This window comes from Macrobrachium nipponense, chromosome 3 (genome assembly GCF_015104395.2).
Source record: "Macrobrachium nipponense isolate FS-2020 chromosome 3, ASM1510439v2, whole genome shotgun sequence".
NCBI lineage: Eukaryota > Metazoa > Arthropoda > Malacostraca > Decapoda > Palaemonidae > Macrobrachium > Macrobrachium nipponense.
Window position 1 is genome coordinate 79,146,193 of NC_087202.1, and position 23,536 is coordinate 79,169,728.

At 37.9% G+C, this 23,536-nt stretch overlaps 1 protein-coding gene across 14 annotated transcripts in view; it reads left to right on the forward strand.

Annotated features, from left to right (window-relative positions):
* The window catches only part of LOC135221837 (homeobox protein homothorax-like), a 652,109-nt gene that overhangs the window by 80,832 nt on the left and 547,741 nt on the right, over positions 1-23,536 (forward strand). For all 14 annotated transcript variants that reach the window (XM_064259739.1, XM_064259738.1, XM_064259741.1 and 11 more), the window contains exon 6: positions 10,279-10,482. In XM_064259739.1, coding sequence (XP_064115809.1) covers positions 10,279-10,482 — 204 coding nt within the window. The remainder of the gene's footprint in view (positions 1-10,278; positions 10,483-23,536) is intronic.

The window sequence follows — 23,536 nt, forward strand, 5'->3', positions numbered from 1 at the left end:
TTGAACAAATATATGAAAAATTTTTACCTTAACGACACAACACCTTGTAAATTGCTTTGTAGTCACCTGGTCAGTCAAGTGTTGAACGTTAAATCTGGAAAATCGTTTACACGTTTACTGCCTTATAAACATTTCCATCATGCTAAGCTTTTATTATTATTCGTCTCGGTTTTTCGTCTCCATGATTTTTTTTTTCTTTTTTTGTAATATGCTCTTTCCCTTCCCGTCTTTTCCTCATTCCCGCTTCCTTTACTCTCCCTCTTTTCCTTTACTCTCTCCCTCTTTTACACCAGTCAGGCCACTCAACAGCATCCTAAGGGCTCGTTGTTTACACTTCGTTATCAGTATCGGCAGCGTAACAGGTTGATAGACAAATGTTTTGAATATTTAATTTCGTCCAGGGAATGGGTGGTGTTGGATGTGCAGTCACGTTGCTGGGGGTTCCCCCCCTCTCTCTCCCTCCTTCCCTCCCTTTAATCTCTCTCTCTCTCTCTCTCTCTCTCTCTCTCTCTCTCTCTCTCCCTTATCGCTGATTAAGGTCCCTGGGAATTTTATCGGTGGGCTGTGTGGTTGCAACTTTCCCGTTGTTTGTAGCACTCAGAAAGGGCCACGGTCAACTAAGCCCTTTTGCCAATTTTCGGCTCCTTTAGTTGCATTATTTGCATTATCACCTCAATCGCTTCTCGTCGTTTTTCCAGCTGTTGTTAAAGCATCGTCAGATTTCCATGACGAATTTGCGTAAGTGGGCCATTTCATATGACTTTTTTTTTCATCGTTCGTTTTATATGATTTATAAAACAACAATGTTGGAAGGATTATACAAGATTGGTGGTTTATTTATTTATTTATTTATTTTTTAATTCCTGAGAATGCTGTGTAAATCTTATGAAACATGTCGCACCTTCCGAAATTGCCCTGTTGCGTATTCTGTTGAATGAAAATTGTCTACGACATATCGCGAACCGAAATTTAACTGAACTTTGCTTTAACCTTGAGTCGTTTCAAAACTAAAGAGAGAAGTGGGAACTGGTATGTAATTCCATTTATAACTTAATTTATATAAACCAGGAAATTCAATCACTCATCCTTGAACATTCACTACCTTAATGTTCGCTCCACTGCGAACATTTCTACAACTCTGAGCGCTCTGAAAACTTTAAAAAAAGAAATCTTGGTACGCAGTTAATTATAGGAGAATCACTTACGCCGGAGGAAGTTAAATTAATCATTAATATCTATATTAACCGACTTGAACACCGCGATGCTTAAATACAGTACCGGAAACCTCTTCTCGCTTGAACCTTGAGCGGCTTGTTTGTGTGACTTTTTTTCTAGATTTTTTTTTCTAGATTATTATCTTCCTCTCTTAAATTTAACCATTAATATCTATATTAACCGACTTGAACACCTGCGTTGCTTTATACAGTACCGGAAACCTCTCCTTGATCGGCTTGTTTGTGTGATTTTTAAAATTTTTTTTTATTATTTTTTTTTTTTAGAAACGAAAGTTATGCCGTCTCTTCTTCAAACGAGACCCAAAGAATTTCTTCGTCGATTGTCGCTCGGATCCTCTTGAGGAATCTTCCCTCCCCAGAAGATGCTTTTGTCTAAATGATTTGCATTTCACTGGATTTCCCCGCTGATCTTTGCATATCTTGACGGCTCACTTTAACACCCGTTTTACGGTGAGGTTTTTGAAGCTCTTGCTGCTTCTTTTTTTTCCTCGCACCGTACTAGTAGTGCTATAGGTGTGCGCTGTGCGGTGGCGAAGGTGTAGCTTAAAACGTATATAAACAAGTATGTCAAGAACAAGCAAGGCCTTTTTTTCAAATCCTAGTACAAGCATTTAGAGTCCTTTAGCATAGTATATTAGAATACCCTATATATATTTAGCTATATATATATATATATATATATATATATATATATATATATATATATATATATATATATATATATAATAATATATATATATATATATATATATATATATATATATATAATATATATATATATATATATATATATATGATATATTAATATATATTATATATATATATATATATTAATATATATATATATATTATTAAATGCATTGCGTACTTGTGAACATTGACGGAAATGTACTTATGTTGCTTAGAAGAAATTCAGCTAATTTTTTTTTGAGATGTAAAAAACAATATATTCCGTGTATAAATGCAAAAATATTCGTGAATTTTCTTTGTATATGGATTTCGTCGTATATTTAACTGCAGATATCAATCCATGGCATTGCTAAAAACAACAGCAAAAAAAAAAAAACATGTCCATATTGTCATCTTCTGAGTTGCTCTTATTTCAAGGTGTCCATTTTGCCGCTGGTATACCAAACCGCTGAGCTTTGCTAGAAGTCGCAGCAACGTGTGGCGTTGTTAATCCTACTACGTTTAGGCGTCTCCTTTTATCTGGGTTTGGTTGGGAGCGGCCGAAATAAATAGATTCTTAGGGTGTAAAGATAGTACCCTCATTGTTTATTGAAAAGATCCAAGATCGATCCACTAAAATTGAACTGAGCTTCTTCCATTGCGATTTCTAACGTTTTTCACGCAATGGATAATCCTATGAATTGAATAAGGGATGTTGGGGTGGGGGAGAGAGCAGGTAGGGTATTGGGGCCGGGGGTGGGGGCGCAGAATCTCCTGGTTATCGAACACCTGAGGTAATATATTAAATATAATTTTAATGGGCGCAGACCGGAGTGGTATCGGCGGCGTGCCTTGCTTGCCTTATGCCTCTCTCTCTCTCTCTCTCTCTCTCTCTCTCTCTCTCTCTCTCTCTCTCTCTCTCTCTCTCTCGTTTTGCATGTGAATTACTATCTTTAGTAGCATTTCTCTCTCTCGTTTTCCATGTGAATTACCATCGTTAGTAGTATTTCTCTCTCTCTCTCTCTCTCTCTCTCTCTCTCTCTCTCTCTCTCTCTCTCTCTCTCTCTCTCTCCGGGTCAAACTATTAATAAGTTAAGCACCGTCCCGTAGAGTGTGTGCAAACCTTCTTGCAAATTGCTCATCTCGAAAAGCCAAACCGGGATTCACTTTATGATCCCGGTCGTCATATCAAGCAGTTCTCGGCCCATTTGTGCCCCAATCGTCTCACTGTTGCTTAGCACGCGAATATACGACGACTTTACGAATGTACGACGACTTTGCACTTCGCGAAGGCAATTGTGGCCCGGCTCCCGCTCTTTCCTTTGCTTTGTTAAAGAATGAAGGGATGGTATTATTATTATTACGTGAAGGGCGATGGCAGTTCATTTGTTTTTCTTCGTAGGGATGTTAGTGGTGCTATAGATGAGGATTTAGTCTCCTTTTTTTTTTGCCTTTTTTTCCCTTTTGTGGTCATGGTTTTTTTAACCGATGTTATTTGTCTCTTGTTACAGAAAAGTGTGTAAGGAATAAATGGAATCATTTAGAATTGTAATATTGTCGAATAAAGTTGTTGTTATATTATTATTATATTATTATTATTATTATTATTATTATTATTATTATTATTATTATTGTTATTATTATTATTTATTGCAGCAGGTTGTAGTTTAGAAGCTGTTTTTCATTTGAGTTGTCTATTTTCTATGATGGCTTAATGTTTTTTGTTCTTACCAGAGAAACATTTTGGTCACCAGATGCAGAGGTTGATTCCAGTCTATCATTTTATCTCAAATATTTTTGTTGTGTGTGTGTGTGTGTGTGTGTGTGTGAATCGTCACACATTCAGTGTTTTTACATTGTTCATTAGTTTTGCTGATATAAAGGTCATCCTCTATTTGTTTCAGATTTCCTTTATGTCAGTGATGAACGTTGAAAAAAGAGAGATCATGCAAGATGAAAGTCACAGTTTTACTTATAATAAATATAAGCCATCTATTTGCTAAAATTTGTTCTTAGGAGCGAGAATACTTTAATAAGTCTCCTTCTGGATTAATGGACTGTTTTTGTACAAAATCTGCGAGAGCATGACGTCCTTGCATGCGTTTGAAGTTTAATTATAGAAAAGTCCGGAACGTTTTACTTCTCCTCCGTTTTCCTCTCCATTTTTTTTTTTTTTATTCGGAGCAAGAGCGAGAGGATTAAGGTACGTCTATAGCACTCAAGGCAGCGCGCGGTTCCCCCAATAAAGTTGGTTAGTTATGAGCATATTTAAATAAGCCACAATCCCTGCCCCGAAATAAATAAGCAGACTCCAAATGCTCCGTGACAAAAAGTCGATGCCCACCGTGCCGACAACAGCGCGCGGGAGCTGCCAGATGCTATCAGACAGTGAGGTACGACCTGGTATCTGCAATGTGCGAGCAACAATCTTTATTGGTGCAATTTTGCACCGCCGCCGCTGCTGCTGCTGTTGCTGCTGCTGTGCCCCGGGATACAAACATAACTGTAGATTGCTTAACCAGTCAGCCTTTTTTTTTCTTTTTTTTTATCACGGTCGGAAATCTAATGCTTATTGTGTGAATTGCAAATAGGGAGGTAAGCAATTAAGGACGCGGATTATGACACGCTGACATTTCGGGCAAGGTCACACGCGTGTGTGCGGTTCTGTTTCATTCTGGGCTTCGTAGACTCTTGCTGGATTTGCGGTTTATGTTGGAGTTTGTTAGGGTGAATTGATTAGCCCTCTCTCTTCTCTCTCTCTATCTGGTCTCAGTCCTCCATCTCTCTCTCTCTCCCTCGTCATCTCTCTCTCTCTCATCTCCCATTCTTAATTAGGTAAACGGGGTTATCTCTCGTTGCAATTTTTACTCTCTCTCTCTCTCTCTCTCTCTCTCTCTCTCCTCTCTCTCTCTCTCTCTCTCCATTCTTATAAAGGTAACGGGTTTATCTTTCGTTGCAATTTTTACTCTCTCTCTCTCTCTCTCTCTCTCTCTCTCCTCTCTCTCTCTCTCTCTCACGATTTTTCTTTGCATCACTGAAGGTCTCAAGTCATCTGCCATGGGGCCACAACACCTTGACTGCTTCGTTGTAGCAAACGAGAGAGAGAGAGAGAGAGAGAGAGAGAGAGAGAGAGAAACACTATGGCATTGCTGCATTTCCTGAGGGTGTCCACTGGCATCTTAGTCTCTCTCTCTCTCTCTCTCTCTCTCTCTCTCTCTCTCTCTCTCATATTTTGGGCGGGTAGAGAGTGCCTGGTTTTTACCCTCTGTCGCCAACATCACCACAACTCAACCCTCTTCTCCGCTCTGTAGCGGTTTTTGTAGTATTTTCTCTCTTTTTTTTCAAGTTTTTTTTCCTCGTCGTAGCTTTTTTCCTTGCTTCCCTCCAACAAGGTTAAGAAGTATAATCATCGTCTAGGTGGCTTTCTTAAGGGAATGGTTTTTAGCGAGGGGAAAATGGCTTTGAAAGTGGTTTGTCTATGTTTGATATTTATATATATATTATATAATATATATATATATATATATCTATGTATATATATATATATATATATCATATACATTATATATATATATATAATATATATATACATATATATATATATATATATATAAAGAAATAATGTAGCGTTGTTATTAATGTTTTTTTTCCTGTAGTTTCTCATTTTTGTTTTCCTTTATGAACATATTGTCATCCCTTTCTTGGTTGCTTGCTTTACATCTTATCCTATTAATGTTTAAGTGAATAATAATAATAATGATAATAATAATAATGTGGATCGATTTAGATCTGATCGGTGCGTTAACGCCGATGACAGAATGAAGAACAAGAGTGAGGTTTTCACCCACCGTTGGCGCCAAGAGTTCTAGGCCATCCTTGGCGCCAAGAAGAGTAGTAGATGGTGTTGGTAGTGTTTGTTAGGAGATTTTCAGAGAGGTATTGCTTCTTACTTATCGCCCGTCCTTTTCGTCCATCTGTTCTTGCTCCCGTGTAGTCTTAACGTCACTAAGTATTTATGCGATTGTACGACATTCAACATGTTTCTTTGAGCTTCTAACAATAGCCTTCACTTCTGGTTAGTTACTTGATGTGATTTATCGTTTTTAATGCTTTTGTCTTTGTTTTTTTTAGGGAATGCGATTAGATTGTGTTGGCAGTTTTTGGGCTTGGTTTTATATTCGGTATTCGTCATTTGAAATTTTTATAAGGGCAGTAATGTATACCGTAATTTGTAATCAGGTTTGTACCTTGGAATCCATACGTGATTGCATCTTTATCCCGGTCATTTGCATATAAAAGATAACTTCTTTTTTTTTAAGATATCAAGAGTGTTAATGTTCTATCAGTAATCGACTACCCTCTTGCTATCTGGTGAAGTTTTGGTTTACTGCTCAAATTAACACCCACAAAAAGTAAAAAATATAAACATATAAATATTTTTGGGTTTTAAATTAATCTCCTAATAAAGAACAAAAAAAATATTTTTGGATGTTCGTGGATTTTTATAATCGTATTTTTTTTTATATATTTATTTTTTTTACTCCGTTCCAGTAAGTGTATTTGTTCTTGAGAGTATGTTTGTACACCTGAGCGTAAGTCAGACTTGAATGAGGAATTAAAAATAAAAGAAAAAGAATTAAATTGTGATGCATCTTCCGTCTGGTTAAACATTAGCGCGTCCATCTTCTAGTTAGCAACGTCCTCCCCGGCTGGATATAATCGGCCGCCATTGCTTTCGTCGTTGCATGAGGAGTGTTTTGACTCCATTTTCTCCGGTGCTGACTCAGCAGCCGGAAGACATTGCATGGTTTGAAAGGTAACGGCAACAGCCACAGCAACAGTAACAGCAACAGCAGCAGCAGTAGCAGCAGCAGCAGCAGCAGCAGCAACATCAGCAGTAGCTCCCCACCTTCGATTTTATCCGGTCTGCTGGTGGTGGTGGGCTGATGTGCTTTCCAATTCTCGATGTATATATTTTCTTCCTTTTCATCAACCTCCGACTCACGTTACCCTGGAAGTAAAATGGAGAGAAGAAGAAGAAGAAGAAGAAGAAGAAGAAGAAGAAGAAGAAGAAATAGCCGGGAAGTAAAAAAGGAGAACTCGTATACGGAGCTTATTATAAGACTGCCTTTAAATTGCTCTCGTGATTCGGCCTTCTTGTCCCTTACGTAGCCGCGCACGCATATCGGTAAAGGGAATTAGAGATGTAATCTTTGAATTACGCCCCAGATAACGGGTGCGGCGTAATGGGAAAAGAATATTCTCAATAGACAGGATAGACGTGTCTATTGATAAACTCGGAAAAAAGGAGGGTTTACTCGGACGAGTTGAAATTGAGGTGGGATTGCGCTCCTTGGTTCTTTCTCGTAAAGAGAGAGAGAGAGAGAGAGAGAGAGAGAGAGAGAGAGAGAGAGAGAGAGAGAGAGTTTGTGTGAAATAATATAAGGTTTCACAGACGGGAATATTGTGTAAAGATTTTTTCGTCCGTTGCCAAATACAGTAATAACTAAGTAAACTATTTTGTTTTTCCCGCTGTGACATTTATTCTTTTATTTGTTACTCATATAATGAATACACGGTTCGCATAATTTCCATCATATTCATAATACTTCAAGTATATTCATTCTCATCTCTCTCTCTCTCTCTCTCTCTCTCTCTCTCTCTCTCTCTCTTTTCGAAACAATTCACGCGATTCTTCTAAACACATTTCTCTCTCTCTCTCTCTCTCTCTCTCTCTCTCTCTCTCTCTCTCTCCAGTTCTCATATCGAAACAGTTCAAAACACACACTCTCCGACGATTCTTCTAAGCACTCTTCTCTCTCTCTCTCTCTCTCTCTCTCTCTCTCTCTCTCTTTCTCCTCCTTTTAAACATCTGGTGGTGACTTGGCCTGAAAGGGTTAAGGGGGAGGATGTTTGTTCGATATTCCTCGTATGGCGAACTAATTGGTCAGAAATAATGATGTATGAAGCATTTTTTTTTTCTTTATGGGAGGGTATTTTTATCAAGTGGTCTTGCGTTGAATGGCTGGCTTGCTGATTTTTATTGTTGTTGTTGTTGTTGTTGTTTTTTGTTTTATAATTATGTTGATGCGACCTTGAAATGGAACCGGTCAGTTTCGGGAATGAAATTGATTATGGGACAAGTTCTGCTTTATGGAAACAGAGAGAGAGAGAGAGAGAGAGAGAGAGATAAGAGTTTCTGCCCTCTGGTTATTCATCCTGAACTAGTTCGGGTATCCCCTTGTTTTCCTTGTCTCCCCTCTCCAGCATCCTTCCCCCTCTCCTGCTTCTCTTTCCTACTCCTCCTTCCACCCCCTCCCCCTCCCCCCTCTACCGTTTCCTCCCTCAGTGCTTGGATGTCTGTTAGTGACAGGTTAAAGGGGGTAGGCACTCCCTGGCCCTCAGTGCCTAATCCCCTCAGAAGCTTGTTTTCCCCTCGCCGACGCCATTGGCTGCAGATGGTATAGGGTTTACTCCCGTTAGCACATTCTAATCTAGCCTTGTAAGGGCGTGGGTTAGCTCCCCCCCCTCCTCCCGGAGATACTACTGCAGGTTGCGGTTAGGGCGTCCGTGGCATTTATAACTCATACCTGACGGGGGAAAGAAAACCCTTTTCCCCCCAAATCGGTTTCTCCCTTCAGCAGTCGTTGTTGGTCAAGTTTCGAATAACTGAAGAAGAAGTAGAAGAAGAAACGCAAGGAAGGAAAAAGGAGTGCTTTTTTTACTAATCTGTTTCTGACTGTAATCATTTTATCCGTCCGTTTGTGTACTTTTTGTTTTGAACAGAGGAGAACAAGAAAGGAGAGAAGCAAGTGGATTTATTTTATTTTATTTTTTTTGCGGTCTGGTTATAATTACACTTGGAGTTTGGATTTGCATACGAGTGATATATATATTATAATATATATATATATATATCTATATATATATATATAGATATATAATATATATATATATATATAATACATATAATATACTTCCCTCAATCTACGAAAATGGATAAAAAGTGAATTCGCATTGTACTTTATGCCTAACTTTAATTAATATTTTGGGACTTATTCATATATTTATTTACTTGGAAGTTATTTAACGGCGATGCGAAAATAAATTTAATTTAGCGGTGGATCTCGTGACCTTCCTCGTATACTAGTTTTATAGGTTTCTGAGGAAGTACACAGCTCATGTGATATTGAATAATTACTTGGTGGTGTTGTTTTTCGTCTTGCAAACTTTCTTGTGAAAAGGAATATTGCGAGTGAGTGTTGTTTTTCTTTGGCAGACATTATGAGAGGTTTTTCTCCCGAAGGTGCGCGAAGCACGTGGTATTTTTTCTTATTCATATTATTATTATTATTATTATATTTTTTTAGCAAAAAAAAAAAAAAAAACGTGTTTTACCAAAGTGTCGTTTGATCACTTTAAAACCTAGTACATTTCATTCATAATATTTGCAGGTGTTATTTTCGTGTTGTTTTCCTCCTCTACGTACAGGTACACGAACTGAGTGATGTTTCTATGAAGAGTGTTGTTGTTATCACAAACATAGGATTTCTAGAGAGTGTTTACAAGAGGTTGTTGTTTTTCTCAGTGATATCTAAACTGTGACAATTACCTTATAAAAACGTTTTAAGAGTGTTTGTTTTTTTTTACGAATTTTTTTCTTCAAAAGCTGCAACATCACATAAAGAAATATAAACGTGTTTACGATTTTGTTTTCATTTTTCAAAAAGCTGCAAAATCACATTGAGAAATATCGAAATGTTTACGATTTTTTTTAAAACTGCAAAATCGCATAAATATGAAAACGTTTACGATTTGTAAAAACTGCAAAATCTCATAAATAATAAAAATGTTTACTGTTTTTTCAAAAGCTGCAAAATCACACATCTTTAAAAACGTTTACGAGTTTGTTTGTTTTTCTTTTATTTTTCAAAAGCTGCAAAATCACAGAAATATAAAAACATTTACTAGCTTATTTATTTGTACATTTCAAAAGCTGCAAGATCACATAAATATAAAAAAACGTGTACGAGTTTGTTTTGTTTATTTTTTAAATTTCAAAAGCTGCAAAATCACACAAGTGTAAAAAACGTTGACGAGTTTTTTTTATTAAGTATTTATTAATTTTTTACATTTCAAAAGCTGCAAAATCACATATATGCAAAAACTTTAACGAGTATGTTTTTATTATTATATATTTTTTACATTTCAAAAGCTGAAAAATCACATTAATGCCAAAACGTTTACGAGTCTATTTATTGATCTATTCATTTCTTTTTTTAACATTTCAAAATGTGCAAAATCACACGAATATTTGATAGCAATGATTTTTTTTATACTGAAGCGCGTCGCTCTCCCTCTCTCTCTCCCGCAGGTACACGAACTGTGTGATAATTTCTGTCACCGGTACATTTCCTGCCTGAAAGGCAAAATGCCCATCGACTTGGTCATCGACGAACGGGACGGTCCCAAGCCCGACCTGGGTCCTGGGGACTCCAACAACAACGCCGCAGCCGCGGCTGCCGGCAGAGCCTCCGCCGACACCACTCACACCGACGGAGCCTCCACACCAGACGTGGTGAGTACCCCCGCCTGAGGATAATAATCAATCGGCCTTTCTTCTTGGCTCGCCTTCCTACCCTCTCTCTCTCTCTCTCTCTCTCTCTCTCTCTCTCATTTATTCTTGGATATTTTTAATCGTTTTGATCGTTTTATTTCATGTTTTTTGTGTTTTTTGTTATTAGGAATTGTATTTTCTTTATATTTCTCTCTCTCTCTCTCTCTCTCTCTCTCTCTCTCTCTCTCTCTCTCTCTCTCTCTCTCTCCCATTCATACTTTGATATTTTTGATCGTTTTCATCGTTTTTTCTGTTTTGTGAATTATTGTGTTTTATCATTTTTTTTTTCTCTTTTTTTGTTAGGAAATGTATTTTCTCAATATTTCTCCGTTCCTCTCTGTTTCTTCCATTTATGATTTTTTTTATTAGGAATTGTATTCTCTAAATATTTATCCTTCCCTTCTCAGTGTCCTTCCCTTCATTCATCGATCTTCTTGACTGTTACTTCTGCTTTTTGTCAAGTATTCTATCTTGTCGTAGTTTTTTTTTTTTTTTTTTTTTTTTTTTTTTTTTTTTTTTTTTTTGCAAGTAGAAATTGTATTTTCTTAATATTTCTACTTTTTTCGTGACTTTTTTTATCGTTTATCTGAATCTCTGGTTTTTGGGATTTTTTTTTTTTTTTTTTGTAATTTAACATAATAGAAGTCTGTTCGTCTCACCCATTATTTTCTTTCTCACTTCTATTGTTCTATGGAAATATTTGTCGTAGTTTTCGCTTCTATTTGATGTTTTATACCGATAAGAAAATTACTTTTTGCAGCAATATTCTTACCGTAATTATATCCGGTTTAGAATACATAGTGTGTTTGATGCAGACATATCATGTTATCTTTACATTTCATTTGTTTTTCCATATTTTGGTTGTTCTTTTATTAGAAAAATATTAAATATTTTCATATGTAAGATGTTACAAAATATTACAAAAATATATACCTACAATATTTACAAATTACCATGGATTTTTTTTATTATTAACTAGGCTTTAAAACATTTTTTTAAACACTAGTGTTAAGCAGTTTCATAAGTTGTATGATTTGAAGCGCTTATTTTTTTGCATTATTTTTTTTCTTGAAGGGATCTTGAGTGATAGCAATGTTTGAATTTGTGACTGGAGGACTTCTAAATGTAAGCGTTTATCGACATTGTGAAATATTGTTTACTGCTCTGCAGATATATCTTTCAAATGTGGAGAGAGAGAGAGAGAGAGAGAGAGAGAGAGAGAGAGAGAGAGAGAGAGAGGTCAGTAGATAGGAGCCCCAACGGCTCGCTCCCACCATCACAGTCAATGGCTGGCTATAAAATTAGTCCCCGAAGAGTCGCTGTGGGATCATCACGGGACCTGGAAAATGAATCTCGAGTTCGGGTTGCTTGGAGGAGGAGGAGGAGGAGTAGGAGGAGGAAGATGAGGATGAAGAAAAGGATATGGAGGAGGAGGAGCAGGATAGAAAGCCTTGTGGGTATTTGTGTTTCAGAGGAGGCAAATATTATTTCATTATTAATCTTATTGCCTTTCACACGTTTATGCTTACATCCTTACAGTCGTAATCGCTGTCCCCTCTATCGCAGATTCCCTGACTCTCTCTCGGTTTTTCCGTGTTTCATTCTTCTTCTTCTTCTTCTTCTCTTCTTCTTCTTCTTCTTCCTTTTTTTCAGTAATTCTGCTGCTACTTACATCCGTCCACTTCTGGTGTTCATGCCCCTGCTTCTCAATGTTTTTCCTCTCGCTCTCCGATGGGGGGTGGGGGGCGACGTGCCCCTCGAGCGAAGACGCCCGACCGACCGACCTACCGACCGGCGGGCAGATAAAATCCTTTTCAATGATAAAGAAGGCAAATAATCCCTTTTCCGGTAATTGGTTTTAATTGAGTTGCCTCGATTTATGATGCCCGGGTGGAAGGTGCTCCTCCTCCTCCTCCTCCTCCTCCTCGGGAGCCGGCGAGTGACTGATAGACCCGAAATTTGTTCGTGGACGACCTCCGAAAACAGGGGGGGGAGAAAAGATGCAATAAAGCCGGGTTAGGTGCGCCAGCGAGCAATCTCCGTAATTGACAGCATCTAAAATATGGCCGCCACTCCCGCTTATGAGGCGGGGTAGCCGAGGAGAAAGATGAGAGAAGGAGGAGGAGGAGGAGGAGAAATGGGAAAGGAAGGAAGAGGCACGGATGGGAGCGGCGAATAGGGAAGAGGAGGAGGAGGAAGGAGCTGAGAGACAGACCCTCGGCCTTCGGAGAGAGAGAGAGAGAGAGAGAGAGAGAGAGAGAGAAGAGAGAGAGAGAGAGGTGGTAGACGGATTCTAAGAATAGCGAAATAGAATGAAATGCTTACAAAGCTAAAAGGTTTGATAATGAGTTAACCGAATTAAAAAAAAAAAAAGAGACTAGTTATTATAATTCCGGAAAAAAACCATTTCGTGAAAGATACTAAAAAGTCCTCGTTAAAAAAAAGAGAAAAAAAAGTGCTGTTTCAAAGGGGATTTAGATGAATGTATTTAGGTACAGAATTGGAAATCGTAGGATGAGCTCAACGTAGAAAATAATTTTATTATGAAAAGTAGTGAGAGAGAGAGAGAGAGAGAGAGAGAGAGAGAGAGAGAGAGAGAGAGAGAGAGAGAGAGAGAGGTGTTACCGCAGTCTGTCTCTTGAAATGATTAATATCTCGGGGACACAGAGGAAGAAGACAAAGGCTCCACATTTCAGAATTGTCTAATGACTATTGGATATTATAATGCAGACCCATTTTGGTTTATATTTATATTACACAGCTTGCGATGAACTCATTTTATTCAATTCATTTTCTTAATTAAGGAGACGCTGCAACAAAGGAATTTTAGGACATCGATCATAACCTGTACGCTTGAGCGATTGAGATCAAGGCCTTTGTGGCTCTTAATGAACTCTGTATTCGTGAATCATTTGTATGTTTTTTTTTTTTTTAACAGTCATTGCTGTCAGTAACTAGCGTTGCGTCAATTTTGCTCTTACGAATTTGATTTGGGAATAAAAAGCTCCTCAGTGGCGTGGTTGGTATGGTGTTGGCGTACCACCTCGGTGGCCGCGAGTTCGATTCTCGGGCATTCCATTGAGGGGTGAGAGATGTGTATTTCTGGTGATAGAGGTTCTCTCTCGACGTGGTTCGGAAGTCACGTAAAGCCGTTGGTCCCGCTGCTGAATAACCACTGGTTCCATGCAACGTAAAAACACCATAAAAACAAACAAACAAACAAGCAGATTTGGGAATAAAGCTGGGATGTCAAAAGACACTACCGAAATGGAAGGTAGATTTTGCTACTTGAAATTCCTCATTTGTGCTCGAAATTGCTGCACGATTCGACGTGCTTCTGATGGTTATATGTAAAGTTTATTCTCATCCTAATTGTCATCGTTAATACGCTACTATTGATGAGCGTTCTTGCTAAGTGTCGGCAACTCTTAATTCTATGGAAGTTTTCCACTTCTTGGTCTTATCCTTGACTTCGCCTTTTCTGAAAGAAAGTAATGGGGAGAGCTATCTAGCTATCCTGTTTATTTGTAAGTCTCCACATCAAAACATTTTGTAAATACTGTACTTGCAAATGAATATATATGTTCGTAAACGTTGTATCGGCTGGTAAATCTCCTAAATGTTTTATCTAGTCATCGACAAGTCCCCTTATCGATCACAGCTGTTATTGTAAGGCCTTTATCATTATCTATCAGGAGGTAGGTAGTGATTTTTGTATTTGAGACGCCACTAATGAATGGAGTGCTCAGTTCTGAGAGCATATAGTATATATTCTAGCTATGACAAGATAATAGTATTGATCCATTGCTGTCGAGATGATAAAAAGTGAGTTGTACATCGAATTTTAATAAAGAAAAACTAAAACATTAGCGCTTAAATAATTAAAATATTAAAGCATTGATGTTTTAATCGTAGTATGAGTTGCGTTGAGTTGTTGAATATAGAATTTAGGCCAAAGGCAAAGCACTGGGACCTATGAGGTCATACAGCGCTGAAATGGAAATTGGCAGTAAAAGGGTTTGAAAGGTGCGAGAGGAGGAAAACCTCAAAGCAGTTCGTTAGGAGAGGGTAGAAAGTTAGATGAAGAAAGAGAATATGAACGGAGGTACGGTAAGAGGGAAGAAAGTGGCTGCAGCTAGGGGCCGAAGGCACGCTGCAGAGAACCTTAAGTAATGCCTACAGTGCACCGCATGAGGTCCACTGACAGGGCTACCCTCCTACGGGGAGTAGCATGAATTGCGCTCCCCCTCCTTTTCAGCACCACTAACAATAAATTGTCAATCGAATTCAATTTGAATATTATAACTTTCTCTCCGGCCAGGGTTTGTTTATTTGTTAGGGAGAGAAGCCGGTTTCCCGTACGAGACGGAGGACGGGAACACGTACCGTATTTAATCTCCCGCTGGAGAACATGGATAATATGTATCCGCGTGGTGGAAAACACGCACGCCACTAGCTATCTCCCGTAGGGGGCTACAGTGCTGTCAGTGCACCTTACGTGGCGCACTGTAGGCGTTACTTGAGGTTCTTTGAAGCACCCCTTGCTGCAGCTCCTTTCATTCCCTTTACTGTATCTCAGTTCATATTCTCTTTCTTCCATGTTTCTCTCCTAACTGTTTTCACGTTGCAACTACGAGGTTTTCCTCCTGTATCTTCACTCAAATTCCCTTTCAGCGGTGAATGACGTCGTAGGTCCCAGCGCTTGGCTTTCGGCCTAAATTTCACGTATCATTCCATTCCAGATCATAACCATCCATGAAAAATATTCCATTCCATTCCAGGTCGAAGGATAGGTAGCCATGAAGAAAAAGAAGCATATCCACCTCCACTGGTTTAAAAAAAAAAAAATAAATAAGAAAGTAAACAAACGTATTTATTTACCAGCATTGGTTAGACAGGCAGTCCTGCGGGTGTGTGGCTCCGTTGGTGGCGATAATAATAACCAAAACAGTGACAGGTAACGACAGCCACACGTCTAGCCGTTTGACGGTAATCGCTGTACATTGATAAATGTATGTAACATTAGATATATATGAATATATATATATAGATTATATATATTTATATATATAATTTTATTATTTATTATATTATATAATAAATATATGAAAATATTATATATATCAGCATATATATATATATATATATATATATATATATATATATATATATATATATACATACATCCATACATACACTCAAGTCGCTCCTTTCCAGATTATTCGGAGAGATTATTTCCCGGGAAAACGCGCTGCCTTTCCGGTAATAGTTGTTGTTGTTGTTGCCGCTGCTGTGGTTGTTGTTGTTGTTGTTGACTAAAGGTGAAGGGTATCTGTTTATTGATTGGTTAGTTGACGTTGCTTTTTAATTCCCGTAATTCGTCACAATACAGAGCTAAGGTATACTTGCCGGTTTAAGTGAACTACTTCATTTAAAAAATTCTCTCTCTCTCTCTCTCTCTCTCTCTCTCTCTCTCTCTCTCTCTCTCTCTCTCTCTCTCTCAGCTATAAAAAAATTTAGCTCATTTGGCTCGCATGAAGACTAATTGAATCTCCCTGTCTTGCAAGGTATATATAAGTTTTTAAAGATCAAAGTTATTATCATAAGGAAGCTGCTAATATCTAGAGGTATTGTCTTGTCGGTGGAGAGAAGAGAGAGAGAGACGAGAGAGAGAGAGAGGAGAGAGAGAGAGAGGGGGGGGGGGAGGGGGGGGGGGGAGGAAGGGGGGGAGAGAGAGAGGGTAAGCCGTTTGTAAACTAACACAATAAATATCTTGTAACCGGAAGGATACAATTTATTTTATTTGTCTAAATGAGATACAGTCTAGCCAGTTTGCGATAGATAGCGGCAGATGGTATACAAAGGATTAGGTGAGGGCCTTGGGTTGGAGGTAGGGGTGGGAAGGGGCGGGCGAGTATCCTGTAAGGGTATTGAAGAGGTAGGGGTGGAAGGAAATAGGAAGGGGGAAGGGGGGGGGACGCCTAGGAGGCCCATGTCCGCGTTTGAAGAATGACAAGGAATGTCAGCTGGAGAGTACCATTATTTATTTATTTTTTTTATTTTTTAAAGAACCCAAATGGACACACGAGAGAATTTTAATGGAGATATTATATTAAGTTATGCAAATAAGATTGATTGCATTGGTAAAGCATGGCATATTAGTTAAGGTTTAGGCGTAATGGAATAGTGTAGTATATTGCATGTTTCTTTGTCTAACGAGTTTGAAATTCTATATATATATAATATATATTCTCTCTCTCTCCTCTCTCTCTCTCTCTCTCTCTCTCTCTCTCTCTCTGGTAGCATATCGTCTGGCTCAAGGTCTAAAGGTTTAGCCCATAACATTACCGGTACGATAGTCTTTGTTTGTGCACATCTGTACGCGACCTTTTTTTTTTCTCTTATCTACTCGCGAACTTAAACGAATGTGATTTGAAACTGACGTGACCTTGCCTTGGAGATTTTATCGGGCGTGGCATTTATCGCTGAGTATCGACACGAATTTCAACACTTTTGATGCGTTTCCTTAATTCTTTTTTATGAGGCGATTCACACCAGATGTGCTCTCTCTCTCTCTCTCTATCTCTCTCTCTCTCTCTCTCTCTCTCTCTCTCTCCTCCTCTCTAGGTTGTGTAAGAAAAATATTTTTTCGTTTCATAGTAACATGCTCAACATTTTTTTAGATCTCTCTCTCTCTCTCTCTCTCTCTCTCTCTCTCTCTCTCTCTCTCTCTCTCTCTCTCTCTCTCTCTCTGGCGGTTTTGATAATTAATATTTAATTCACATTTATGTATAGTCATGAACAAAAGATGTGGTCAGATTTACAATATATATTTATATATAATATATATATACACACATATATGAAGTCTTTATTATTATTTAACACACGAACACACGAGTTAAACATAGTAATCCATAATATGACACGATGAGTGACGTAATTGTAAGACACACCGTAACAAATATTATAACATAAAGCTGTAACATTGCCATCGTAAAAATCAGCGACCATCAACTATAAGCACCGAATCTTTTTGAGGTTGAATAATAATGTTAGAAGTTCATATGGCTGTTGAATATATGGCACTGAATTAGTATGGTTCAGAAGTTGAATATATGGCACTGATGAATTAGTATGGTTCAGAGACATTCTTCCATCAGCTGGATGAGGGGTTCGAGTCGAAATTATAAGTTATGGTAGTCGTGACGTGAATGAAAATGGCATAAATTAACGTATCCCGTTAATTCCGCTATATTATATTCCCATCCTTCTGTTTTTTTCTATCAGATTTTTTAAAGAATTAAACCGAACGCCAGCGCTTTCCGCTTGTACACTTGTGTTCTCAGATGAAATATACATAAAATGAGAGAGAGAGAGAGAGAGAGACGCAAATAACATTTAAGAGACAACAGCGGCGCGGTAACACCTGCTTCAACCCCCCACTGCGAAGAGTGTGTATGTGCAGGTGGGAGACACCCTCCCTTCAGCTGACTTCTACGACCCCCCCCCCCCCCCCCTCTCTCTCTCTCTCTCTCTCTCTCTCTCTCTCTCTCTCTCTCTCTCTCTCCTTACATACATACATAACTTACATATGTATATATATAGTATATGTATATGTGTCTGTCTAATATATATACACGTATATATATATATATATATATATATATATATATATATATATATATATGTGTGTGTGTGTGTGTGTGTGTGTGTGTGTGTGGTGTGTGTGTGTGTGTGTATATATAGATATATATATATATATATATATATATAATATATATATTATATATATATATATATATATATATATATTGTTTCTGCGTGTAAAAATGAAGATTGTAGGCTGATTGCGAACGGAATATGATAAGAGGTTGAAGTAATTTGGCCTGAGAAGAATTGCAAGGCTTAGAAGTGTGTGGAGATAAGTTGCTTAAGCGTCATTGTGGATGAAAGAATGGATCATCTTTTTTATGAAGACAATTTGGTCATGTGGAAGGAATGAGGGATGATAGATTTAGATTTATGAAAAAAAAAACAACTTAAAACGCCCAGGTTTTATGAGGAGGAAGTAAAGGAAGACTATAGAAAGTGTTGGATAGATGTAGTGGATTGAGTGTACGAAATGTGAGTCCTTAATATCCAAGCAAGATTTGCGTATTGTGTTTGGGAGGGTTCGAAGTGATGCTTGTAAGCCATCCGTGTATGTGTTTGGTGCTGCTAATTAATTGCAAGTTTTCTGCACATGTGAATGTAGAAGCGAACATTCTTGCTAGAGTAAGCAGTAAGTAAACTACATTTATTTGACTTGAAGATTTTTAGTATTAATATCCATATTTAGACTTTCCTTTCCATTTCATCATGCTCGGTATACACCACAGAGCTCTTTATAAAGTCACAGCTTAATATTTTTCATGGTTTTTAAATTTCATTAAACATTTGTGATATGATAGGTTCAAAGCAGATGTGAAAAGAGTCTGTGGCCGCAAACAGGTGTGTGTGTCGTCACCCCCCCCCCCCTCTCCTCCCCTCCCCCCTCCTACAGACCCCAGCCAAGGTCTTCCCTGCCATCATGAACTCTAAGTGGGGGTTAGCTGTTTCTGGATTGGTAGTTTATATGAGGAAAAGGATTTGCTAGTCCTGGTTGTACATCAAGCATAATTACGTTGTGATTGTGGTAAGTCATGGTACGTGTTTGTGTACAGACGATATATATATATATATATAGATATATATATATATATATATATATATATATATATATATATATATATATATATATATGTATGTATATATATGTATATATATGTATATATATATATATATATATATATATATATATATATATATATATATGTGTGTGGTGTGTGTGTGTGTCGTATAATATATAAATATATATATATATATATATATATATATATATATATATATTCGTACATTTTCAGATTTGCCCTGGCCATGTTCAATTTTCCTCTTATTTGTCATTCAAGAACTGTTGCAGGCATTGAGGAAATGCATTACTGATATTTTCGGTTCAAACGATAATTGTGCAAGAATCCCTGGTTTGATTTGTAATTATGGAAGTATAACCGATTTGGTGTATTTTTAAGACTTTGTTGTATGTGACCAATATAGACTATGACACTGTGGTTAGTAAAGATCATCCTTTCCGTCTAATTCATGCTTGTATCATGTACTCACCCCCTACACTTTTTCCCTTGCATGGTCACGTACTTTTCATGTACTCCCCTCCCCCTTCCACTTATTGAACATGGTTCTGCAATAATCTCCTTCCCCTCTCCTCCCCTCCCTTCCTCCACATGGTATCTTTATACATCCCAAACTTTGTTCTTACACTTCCACACAAATGGACCCAAAAACTTATGTAACCCACTTTAGTTTCCATAGCTGCATTTCCGAACTGGGTACGACGAATGACCTCCATCAACACCAGTATGGCAACTATGGGGATATGGGGGAAGGGGAGGGGGAAGGAGGAGGGGTTGAACCCTATCCCTCTCTCCACTTCGGCTCCCCCCTTCCTTCTTTCCTTCCTTCTATCCCATGGTCTTCTTTGCGATCTTCCCTGTTCGAGGGAAAGGGAGGGAGGACTTTGTTCTCCCCCTCCCCTTTCCCCCCCTATCCCGTTACCCCTACTACTCCCTTGGCCCGTCTCAGCTGCACTTCCGCTGCGCGTTTATTCCCACTTAATATTTGCCATCTTTATTTTGGGACGTGGGTCTGTCCCAGGGATTTCGAGATGAGGGCCGTTCGATTTTATCGCTAATTTATGCTGTTATGATTCTAATTTCAGATTACTTTATTCTCTCTCTCTCTCTCCTCTCTCTCTCTCTCTCTCTCTCTCCTCTCTTCGTTCGTTTCGTTCGCGTTTGGCAGATAAATTTGCACCTGAAAGAGAATTACTGTTGCTTTCTCTCACATAACACACAAGTTTGTATCTTTCACCTGAAAAAGTTACCCCTCTCTCTCTCATTTTCTTTTTAACCTTGAGACATGTCAGAAAGGATAAAACGACGAGTTGGTTTGTTAAATAAGTAAAAGTAGTTAAACATCCCATAAAATTAGTAATCAGATTTGTAAAAGCAGTTAAACATCTCTTAAAATTAGTTATCAGATTTATAAAAGTAGTTTAACCTCCCATAAAATTAGTTATCAGGTTTGTAAAAGTAGTTAAACCTGCCATAAAATTAGGTATCAGATTTGTAAAAGTAGTTAAACATCTCTTAAAATTAGTTATCAGATTTGTAAAAGAAGTTAAACATATCTTAAAATTAATAATCAGATTGGTAAAAGTAGTTAAATATACCATGAAATTAGTTATCAGATTTATCCGTGTGAACTTGGGTTCCAGATACCTCATGGTAAGCTAAAGACCATACCCTCTTAGAGACGTTTCACATTTGATAGGGGGTTAATGGGTCACATTGATACCCGAGAAGCTTAACAGACAAAGAACAGTAATATTGTGCGTCATTTACATTTAACATTCATGAGCTTGATGGCTGTGGAATTGAAATGTTGCTGTTTTACCATCTTTCAGACAAAGTGTCTTAATTGATTTATTTTATTTCTATTTTTGCGAGGCTGAGGAATGGCAAGAACTTATTTAAAGTTAATTTGTTGTAGTGCAGTTGGCAAAGACAATTTGGCAGAAATGCATTCGCAGTACAGTCATTTACAATTAAACAATATCACGTCACTCACAAAGAGGCCCCTTCCCCCTTCCCCCTCCCCCCCCCCCCCCTCACTCTCATAATATATTTGTCCTGCGTAAATAATGAAAGGCATCGCGAAGGAAAATTAACGAAAGTACTGGATATCAAAACGAAGTCTGTGTAAAATTACAGTCATAATGTTGAAGTATGGTGGGGGTTGGGGGGGTAGTGGGGTAGGTGGGACAAGGGGTTTAGAGGAGGAAAGAGATAGAGAGAGAGAGACAACGAGGCGAAGGTGGGACTTTCACGGGCAGTCGATCTCACTGACCACAGGATAGGTTTTGGTAATTGCAAGTTTGCAATGTGTTAATTCCCGTTCCCCGTTCGACGGGCATTGTGGAGATCGCGTAGTTAGACGTTCCATTTGCAAGCGAGCGAACCTGTGTCATTTTTATTCCGCGGGGCAATTATTAATGACCGATATTAGAACGACCTGATGAAATGGTGGTGTTTGTTTCTCTCTCTCTCTCTCTCTCTCTCTCTCTCTCTCTCTCGTGCAGATGCAAAAAATTTTCACGTGTGTTTTTATATTCTCTGTAAGAGCTTGAATTTCAAGTCAGCCGTCCCTGTGGGCTTGTTACATTACGGATAGGTTTCATCTTCTTCTGTATGATTATATTGCGTTTATATTTAATTACAGTATATCTTAATTTTGTATTATATCTGTAATTCTGACCAAGTTTAGGAGAGTGATTTTACGAATAATAATGTGTTTTTATGCCAATATTTTAGGTATCTAAAGATTTTTATGTAAAATACTTTTAATGGATATTTAGATATAAATCTATATTGCTTAAATCAGCAGACGTTAAATTTTAAACAAACATTTTATGTATAATTTAATCCAATGCACATTGCAAAAATACCCACTGTAATATCGTGGAATAAAGGTATTATTATTATTGTAACTTCCACGCGTGCTTGTTCGCACTTCCACGATCGCTGATATTTCCAGCGATAATTGCGTAGTATATATTATCCGTCCCATTCACTATCACCGTATCACGATGACAAATACATGCTCTTGGAAAGTGAGGGTTACCTTCCGTTTTTTTTTTTCCTTCTCTCCATCTCCGAAGAAAATTGCCACTCTTCTTCGCCTTTACCCCCCAGCTCATGAATATGAGATAAAAATAATTCTCGTTTTAGCAACGAAAATGACGGTGGTTGGGGCTATCATAATGACAGAGTGCGTGTGTCCGTATTGTATCACTGTAGTGGTCGCTTTTGAGATTCTTGCTCTTATGGCTTGAAGACTGGAATTCGGTGGTTTTCTGATCTCTCTCTCTCTCTCTCTCTCTCTCTCTCTCTCTCTCTCTCTCTCTCTCTATATATATATATATATATATATATATATATATATATATATATATATATATATATATGTATGTATATAACAGGATCCTGTTTTCGTTTTTATGTTTACAGTTTAGGTTTTATTCTCTCTCTCTCTTCTCTCTCGCGCTCTATCTCTCGCTCATCTCGTCTCTCGCTCTCTCTTCTCGCTATCCCTCTTTAGTATATATATATATATATATATCTAATATATATATATCTATATATAGGATATATAATAGATAATATATCATATATATATAATAATATATCTATATGTATGTATTAACAGGAACCGTTTTCGTTTTATTTACATTTATGGTTTTATTCCTCTTCTCTCTCTATATATATATATATATATATATATATATATATATATATATATATATATATATATATATATATATATATATCGTTTTACGTTCTATATATATTTACAGTTTTATTTATTTGTTCTGATGAGAATCCCTCCGTCTTTACTGCTTAGTGACATGACCCATGTAGAGCATTTGGAGGAAGTATGACCCATTACCGGCAGACAGTCAGTCACCTTTCCTTCCTTCTGGTCTGAAATTAGGCCCATCCCTTCCACACATCTCCTGGAGACACTCCCAGAAGAAGGGACCGCTAACAGAAGTGATTGGCTGAAGAAGAGAAGAACCACAATAAACGTGATTGGATTAAGAGGGAAAGGAAGCCATAACGTTATAAAATAAAGTATGTGTGTGTGTGTGTGTGCGCGCGCTCGCGAGCACGCACCTTTTTCTTCCCCCTCCCTACCTCCTTCCTACCTCCTCCCCCATCGTAACAACCACCCCGCTCCACCAAGACTAGGCCACGCACCGGCCCCCTACCCCGCCGCCACCTCGCTGGCTCAACCATCAATAGCGATTACTGTCACGTCGTCGGCAGTCTTATTATAATTGGGGTCATTATCATCTGCA